At 34.7% G+C, this 8,183-nt stretch overlaps 1 protein-coding gene across 1 annotated transcript in view; it reads right to left on the reverse strand.

Annotated features, from left to right (window-relative positions):
• ANKRD26 (ankyrin repeat domain 26) overlaps window positions 1-8,183 on the reverse strand; it is an 82,923-nt gene that overhangs the window by 53,303 nt on the left and 21,437 nt on the right. The window contains exons 7-11 of the mRNA XM_003786735.3: window positions 5,478-5,550; window positions 2,566-2,626; window positions 2,271-2,473; window positions 709-832; window positions 377-438 (exon numbers count right to left, since the gene is read on the reverse strand). Coding sequence (XP_003786783.1) covers window positions 377-438; window positions 709-832; window positions 2,271-2,473; window positions 2,566-2,626; window positions 5,478-5,550 — 523 coding nt within the window. The remainder of the gene's footprint in view (window positions 1-376; window positions 439-708; window positions 833-2,270; window positions 2,474-2,565; window positions 2,627-5,477; window positions 5,551-8,183) is intronic.

Below are 8,183 nucleotides of genomic sequence, written 5' to 3' on the forward strand. Positions count from 1 at the left end.
AAAAAAAAAAAAAACTAAAGAATTATTTCAGGTCAACCTACGGCCAGATGTATGATTCTTTGATATGTGTGGATGTGTAAATGCCCTCATGAGATTCAGAGAGAAGTAGTTAAGGCTGTCGGTTTTTATAACTTGGAACATCAAGAGACAATGTTTGGGATTTGAAAATACAGAATGAATCCTGCAAATCAGCAGAGTTGTACCATGCAGTAGTTACATTCTTAGCAATACTTCGTTAATTATAGGACAAAAAAATGTAAGAAAATAATTCTTTATGGGCAGATGCAAAGGTGAAAAGTAAAGTCAAAGCATCCCCTTTTATGTTTTAACATCATTCAATGCTTATATTTTAAAATAATAACATCAACAATAGTACCTCAGAATCCCAAGGTGAGTCTATATCTTCCTCTTGTCCTAATCCTAATGCAGACATCATATCTATAAAACATCATTCACACATAAATTGATGAGAATATTTATTATTATGATTTGAAAAACATGTATGTCTATTTCCATTCATAAACATGTCAATAAAACATAAGTAGTAGCAAAAAGAAATTTAGATGGTTGAAGAAAGTAGTACAAAGAAAAACAGCAAAAGAAAAATACTTAAAAGAAGTAGATAGTATATTTGGATCTACACAGATTAAATGAGGTTTTTTACAATAACATTTAATCACAGAACAATTTCCAGAGATCCTCCCTTACCACTTCTATTATTTTTGCGCACTCCATCAGAAGTCACGTTGTCATCTGTCTGCTCTACTGGAGCACTATCAATAATACCAATACCATTTTCTTTTTTTCCAGTTGCTGCCTCTGTTGTTACGTCCTATTAAAAACAAAACAAAGTCTAACTTCAGAAACACTGTGTTTATTCACTTACCCACTGAATCAATCACTCAGTAAAACAACAAACATTTATTGCATCTATCAAGCCATGGGTACTATCCTGGGAGAAGCTAAGAAAATAGAATTACAAGATGTAATGGAACCACACCTATGGTGCATTTTACAACGGTACATGTTAAATTTACTAAGTGTAAAATATAAATGTCTTAACACAATAACTAAGAAAATGTGCTGAAGGCTATGTTAACCAGTTTGATGAAAAATTTTCAAATTGTATATAAAACCAGCACATTATACCCCATGATTGCATTAATGTACACAGCTATGATTTAAAACAAAAAGAATTACAAGACAGATTCTGCGCTATAATCAAGTGGGGGTAGAGACACAGGAAAACAAACAGAAAAATATAATTCACTAGTTGTACAAGTGAAGTGAATGAAGTACAGTACAGGCACAAAGGAGAGAACAGTCAGATCTGCCTAGGAACCTCAACAAACGCTAGAAAGGTAGAGCCTTTCAAAGACAAAGTACAGAGAGAAGTACCTTGGTGCATGTGGCTGGCACCGTAACCACTGTGCTACAGGCACTGAGCCTGACCTGACCTTCTTAATTTGCACTTAAAATAATTTCTATCCTGGCTCATCATCCACAGCACAGTGGTCAGAATGCCAGCCACATACATTGAGGCTGGTGGGTTCGAACCCAGCCTGGGCATGCTAAACAACAATGACAACTGCAACAAAAAAATAGCCAGGCGTCATGAAGATGCCTACAGTCCCAGTGACTTGGGAGGCTGAGGCAAGAGAATCACTTAAGCCCAAGAGCTGGAAGAAGTTGCAGTGAGCTATGACACCACAGCACTCTACCAAGGGCCTCAGAGTGAGATTCTGTCTCAAAAAATAATAACTTCTATCCTACCTTATAGAGTTCTTCCTCTCATCTAACCCCACAAGTTCTGTTATGCTCTTATAATAATCTCTCTCATCTTGGCTCTCCTATTTAATCTTTATGTCTGCGTTCTTTCTCTTAACCCCTCTCTTTATCTTTGGATTTGCCAAGCTATTTTTTGGAATTATTTTCTAATTCTTTCCTTCCATAATGGCAAATCTAAGCATTGTTTACTCCCATTAACTTTTAGTGATATCAATCTTGTACATACCTCTCTCTTGTTATTATGCATGTTTTCTGTTATGATCATGAGGATTTCCATTTCTTTCTAGGATTCTTATCATCCTTATAAGGATCAAAGAATTGGTATATGAAAAAAGCATGAAGGAAAAATGTTTTTAAAAAAACAACTTACCTGGGGGCAAGACATGATTGTAAGAGGGACTGTATATAACAAATGCAGTGTAACCTGGTTTCTTGTACCCTCAATGAATCCCCAACAGTAAAAAAAAAAAAACCCAACTTACCTCTGTATGACCAAGATTTGCTGAAGCCTTGAGGGAAGGTGCTGGATGAGGGCCAGGTGATGGAAAAGCAGGATGAGCAAAGGCCTGGACTTTAACTGATCTGGAAGGAAGGCCTTCAACTTCATCTTCCTCTGGACTATCAGAATTACTGTCCTCAATCAAGGTTGTATTTTCTGTCCTCACAGTGCCATACTGTGCTTCTACTACAGTAATAACACAGTTAAGAATATATAAAAATATTTGTAATTAATAATCAAAAATTGACACAAGAAAAAGAAGTCTTCAAATAGCTTACAATTTTTCTTGGATTGCAGAGAAGCAGTCATTAGCTTTGTTAAACTTGGTTTGGGGACATTCTAGAAAAAAACATAGTTTTAAGAATAATGAGTATCAAATTTGGTAATGATAATACTCACCACTACTATATGATCTAACACAGAGCATGGGTTTTGGAGTCACTCAGATGTAGATTCAAACTTCAATTCTGCCATTTAGTCACTTACATCTTCTCATGGGGTAAGGATTATAAGAGGATAATACAGATATCCCCCAAATTTTATTCCCCTTGCCCTGGGATGATTTTTATACAAATACTATAACATTCATTAGGTTACTTTCTTAACCAAAATAACCCAGAACAAAAATTTTTCCCTAAGTAATTGAAAATATTATTTAAAAAACTAACATTAAGAAATTTAAATTAATCACATATTATATTTCTAATGTGTTTCCAATATTTATATTTGCATGAATTAACTCTTGTGGTGGAATACAGGGCAATGGATTACTTTTTAAGTAGTATCTTATTTAAATGTGTTGTCATTGGAAGTAGTACAAGTTGCTTTGTTGCTTCTATTTTGTTTGTCAAAAAGCTAAATACAAATGATTATATGGATTCAGCTCCTTCCAAGAAAGAGGAAAAAAACCCCATGAATAAACCCTGTAGGGCAATGATCAATAAATTAAAACCACACATTACTACTAAAGAGAAAGTTGTAATTAAATACGCTGACAATGGAGACAAAGTAGACTGAAGAAATATGTTCCATAAGGAAAAATTCAGATGAGGGTAAGTCATTTCTAAAACATGGGTAAAGAGGAAAAAAACAAAAAAAAAAAAAAGAGAGAGAGAGATAATCAATCAAGTATTAGCTGAAGCCAAGAAAGAAAAGTAAAAACATGAAGTACAATAAGGTACATGTGGCCAGGCACAGTGACCCACACCTGTAATCCTAGCACTCTGAGAGGCCGAGGTGGGTGGATTGCCTGAGCTCACATGTTTGAGACAAGCCTGAGCAAGTGTGAGACCCTCTCTCCAAAAAATAGCCAGGGGTTGTGGTGGGCACCTGTTAGTTCCAGCTCCTGGGGAGGCTGAAATAAAAGAACCGCTTAAGCCCAAGAGTTTCAGGTTGCTGTGAGCTATGATGCCACAGCAATCTACCAACAGCCACAAAATGAGACTCTGTCTCAAAAAAAAAAAAAAGTACATGGAAAAATACAGATATATATATAACAGAGACTATCCTAGGATATCCTAGTCTATCCTAATAATACTGATTAGCATTTACTTTACAATTAGTTTTTTGTAAACTTTATTCTAAACTTTTTGTAACTCTTTATTCTAAACTACTTCTACAGTAAAGAGTTTAATTTTATTACCAGTCCAAATAGTCAAGCATGGTCATCTACCACTACCTGAAAACTGTAACATTTTCATTTTACTACTACTGAAAATGAAAAACGGAAAAAGAAATGTTCCACCAACTTCCCAACTGGAAAAAGAATTGGTAATCCAGAATTCTAAAGGGTAATGTATGGCTTGAAAAGATACCTTTAATAGAACACGGACTGGAGCTAAAAATAATTTAAGAAATTCTAATTTGAAATTCTAATCTAAGTTTATAGTTGGAGATACTAAAAAATATACTGTAATCCTCTTTCCTACTTGTGACATATTTCTAATTTATTTTATTATATGTATTTCCATATTTTAGAAATGTAACAGATTGAATTATTAGATATAGTATGCATATTATATTACTTATAACACTTCATGATATATAAATCAATTACTTGTTCATTTATTCACATTCAAAAAATATTAAAATCCTTCTTACATGCAAGACTTTATTCTATGTACTACAGGATACACACAAATGTTTCCTAACTTCCAGTAGCTCACAGTTATATAGAAGCGTTAAAATAGTGATTATTTAAATCACTAAATACAAACTCTTCTGAAATATGAAATTGTATAATGTGATACAAGGACTGTGAGTGGATACTTTCAAAAACTACAATGCAAAAAACTTCTGAAATTATATGATTATTTACAGTATCTGTTTCTAGTACTGCCTTTTATGTGGGGCAAAATATATACTCTTCACCTAGATACAGTGGAATCCCTTTACAATGATTTTGAGAAAGAGAATTTAAATTTCTAAATTTCCACAATTTCTTTTTCTTCTCCTTTTTGAGACAGGGTCTCACTATGTTGCCCATGCTAATCTCTAACTCCTGACCTCAAGTGATCCTCTCACCTCAGTTTCCCTAGGAGCTGGGCTATAGGCATAAGCTACCATGCCCAAATAAATTCTCACAATTTCTAATATTTTAAACTATTACAGAACCAAGAATAAAAACAGAGAGAAAGTTCTCTCCTAAAAACTGTATGATACCAAATATAAAAGGTGTCCAAGAAAAAAAGAAACTATGTTCTGTGCTGCACAGTTTGGGAGAGGAAAGCACCAGGGAGATTACATGATTACTATAAGTAATTAGATCCATTAAATATTCATTTAGGCATAAATATTATAAAACTCATGTCAGTATCACTTAAAAATCACAGTAAGAAAATTTACACAAGTAAACCTTGACCAAATTTCAATATTTCCTCTATATTTATATATGTGTGTATGTAAAAAGATTTATATGTAAATCTTTTCCTATTACTGCGCATTTTCTAGCCCATTCTTTTTTTTAGCCCATCCCATCAAAGTATTTACCAATCTTTGTCAAAGTAAAAGAAATCAATTAGTGATAATTACATAACATGATTTCCTCCTACCTTTCTATTATAAACATAAAAAAAAGCAGCATGATGGAATCTCTTTATAATAATGGGGTTAAAAAGTAAATTTAAAAAGTAAATATTATAAAAAACCATATTCAAAGTCAGAAAATTAATTTCACAAGAGACTAATATACCTTGGTATCAAAATCGAAGTCTTCGTCATCAGAGGTAGGCCATGAATCATCAATACCTGGTTTGTCAGAAAGCCTTTAGCACAAAAACATACATCAAAAATGAGCAAGTTCGTTTACTTAAAAAAAAATCTGCTGGTTCATATCCAGGTTACCCTTCCAAAACACAAAAACAAAACAAAATCTGGTGAAAGGTCAGCTATCTAAATTTGGCTTTTTTTTTTTTTTTTTTTTTTAAGACCAAATCTCAAGCTGTTGCCTGGGTAGAGTGCCATGAAGTCACAGCTCACAGCAACCTCAAACTCTTAGGCTTAAGCAATTATCTTGCCTCAGCCTCCCAAGTAGCTAGGACTATAGGCACCCACCACAATGCCTGGCTAATTGTTTTTTGTTTTTGTTTTTTTTGCAGTTGTCATTGTTGTTTTACCTGGCCTGGGCTAGGTTCAAACCCACAAGCCTCGGTGTATGTGGCCAGTGCCCTACCCACTGAGCTACAGCTGCTGCCAGAGAATTTGGCTTTTTTTAAAAAACTGTTTTAGTTACCAATTTCTCCCAACCTATGAAATATTCAATGAAGACTCACCCACAGTTCCATAACCAATAGTAATAACCAAAATTCTGGCAAAGCCTAAGAATAATTTGCCTTCACAAACTGTCCTGAAAACTCAACTAAATAATCCAATTAAAGGCTGGCATAACTTTTGTTACCTGAGGAAGAAAGATAAAATGTCCTTTGTCCATCACCTATCTCTGGTTCAAAAACTAATTTGTGTCATTTGAATGGCAGTCTTGGTTTTTTAGTATGGAAACCATTTAAGAAGGCCCCATTGTGCTTGAAATGTTTGAAAGCTAAATATAGAAAAATCAAAGAACAAATGTACAAGTTATTTTTAGGAATATTCTTCCCAGAAAGATTAAAACATTAAAAGTTATAAAATCCAATTTTCCCTATAAGTCCTATCTCATTTAGGTCTGCATAAATTAGCAAGCCCTTTAAAAACTTCCCTGGCTCTCAGATGATACCCAGGGAGAAAGACCATTAAAAACACAGAGTCCTGGGTAGCTGTACTTCTATTTCCCTAAATACTATCTAAACAGTTTCCTTCCTATGGATTCCCATTTCCAGATTTCTCTCTGCAGGGCTCCACAGCAGTCTCCAATCTTTAAATCTTCAGCCTAAGAAAGCAAACATTCCTGAAAGGATGGGTTCAAATGATTAAGAGTAGGAGCTCTCTTTTTCCCTGCTCCAGGAAAACAGGCTAAATAGAGTCCCAGTCATCCACTCTCAGCACAGGAATGTTACCAGCGACACAACTGAAGTTGACTGATTTACCAGCCAGTCCTACCCCTGCTCTACCCTACATCAGTGAATTGGGAAAAGAGATAGAGGTGAGAGGATACCTGTCTTGGTCCACAAATCTATGTAGTTCAGCACACTCCCTCCCCCTAATTTTCAAGGGGCTTTAAGCCACCCATCTATAAGTGTGCAAGTAGAGGACACCACATTCCTATCTTCCAATGGCTCAATTCTTTCAACATCTTTCAATAGAAACTTTCAAATTTGTCACTTATTCCAATTAAACAAACATAAAAGAAGTAACCTATTCAGGACTCCCCTGAACCCCCTATTTTAATATTTCTAGATAACTCCCAACATATTATGTCCTTCATTCCTATGATTTATCTTTATCAAACTTATCAGATACCCCAATATTCTAATATCTTTTCTAAAGGCTTTGATCCTATCCAACATTGCTTCTCAATGAGCTTGGCCTTATCCAGCTAATTTTATTCTTATTCTCCTCCAATGGGTTTGCTAGACCCAGCCCCCAATTCTGTTATTAAAACACTCCGTGGCAGGATTACACAAGAAGAGTACTAAGCTTTGAATTAAAGAACCTGAGTTCAAATCTCACTTTTGTCACTAACATCACCATAAAGTTATGATGCTTTAATCTCTATGAATCTCAGGTTCTCTATGTGAACAACCACTTTCCAGGATGTTAAAGACAAGTTGAAGTTCTAGAGGGTATTTTGATTAGTTCTTACTTAAGATTCCTTAAAATCCTGAAATTCAATGTGCTTTGATTCTGTCCATAGAAAAATGGGGACTATTTACCTGGCAAAAAAAAAAAAGAAAAGAAAGAAAGAAAGAAACATCAAGAAAAACAGAGAAGTAAAAAATCAAGAAAAGATTATAGAAAAGTCATGGGGAGGAAAGACTACAGAAAAAAAAGAAAAAACTTCACTGAACTAAGTGGGAGTATTAGCCTAAAGAGAAAACCAAACTAGGAAGTAAGTACAGAAATTACTTAAAAATGGCCTCATGGTTTGATGTGTTCCAGGTGCATTACAAAGTTTGACATCTTTCCACCTTAAGTTTGGAATCAGTTATGAGAGGTGTACACAGTTTGCCAGATTAGTTTCAGTGCACCATAGTATTTTGTGTGGTTGTCTCTCTTTAGGCATTCTGATTTTCTTTACTATCAAGTCAATCTATGATTCCATATGTCTCTTAATGGATCTTTTTTCTGCATTACCCTATTGTTCTTTAGAAGATAGTTTTAAGAAACATAAAGCCATGCTTGTTATCTTAATATATTAGTGTATAGGCTCGGCACCTATAGCTCAACCGGCTAAGGCGCCAGCCATGTACACCTAAGGTGGCGGGTTCAAATCCCCAGCCCGGACCCGCCAAACAACAATGAC

The sequence above is a fragment of the Otolemur garnettii genome, unplaced genomic scaffold (assembly GCF_000181295.1).
Source record: "Otolemur garnettii isolate 467f Iridium unplaced genomic scaffold, OtoGar3 scaffold00019, whole genome shotgun sequence".
In the NCBI taxonomy this organism is placed as follows: Eukaryota; Metazoa; Chordata; class Mammalia; order Primates; family Galagidae; genus Otolemur; species Otolemur garnettii.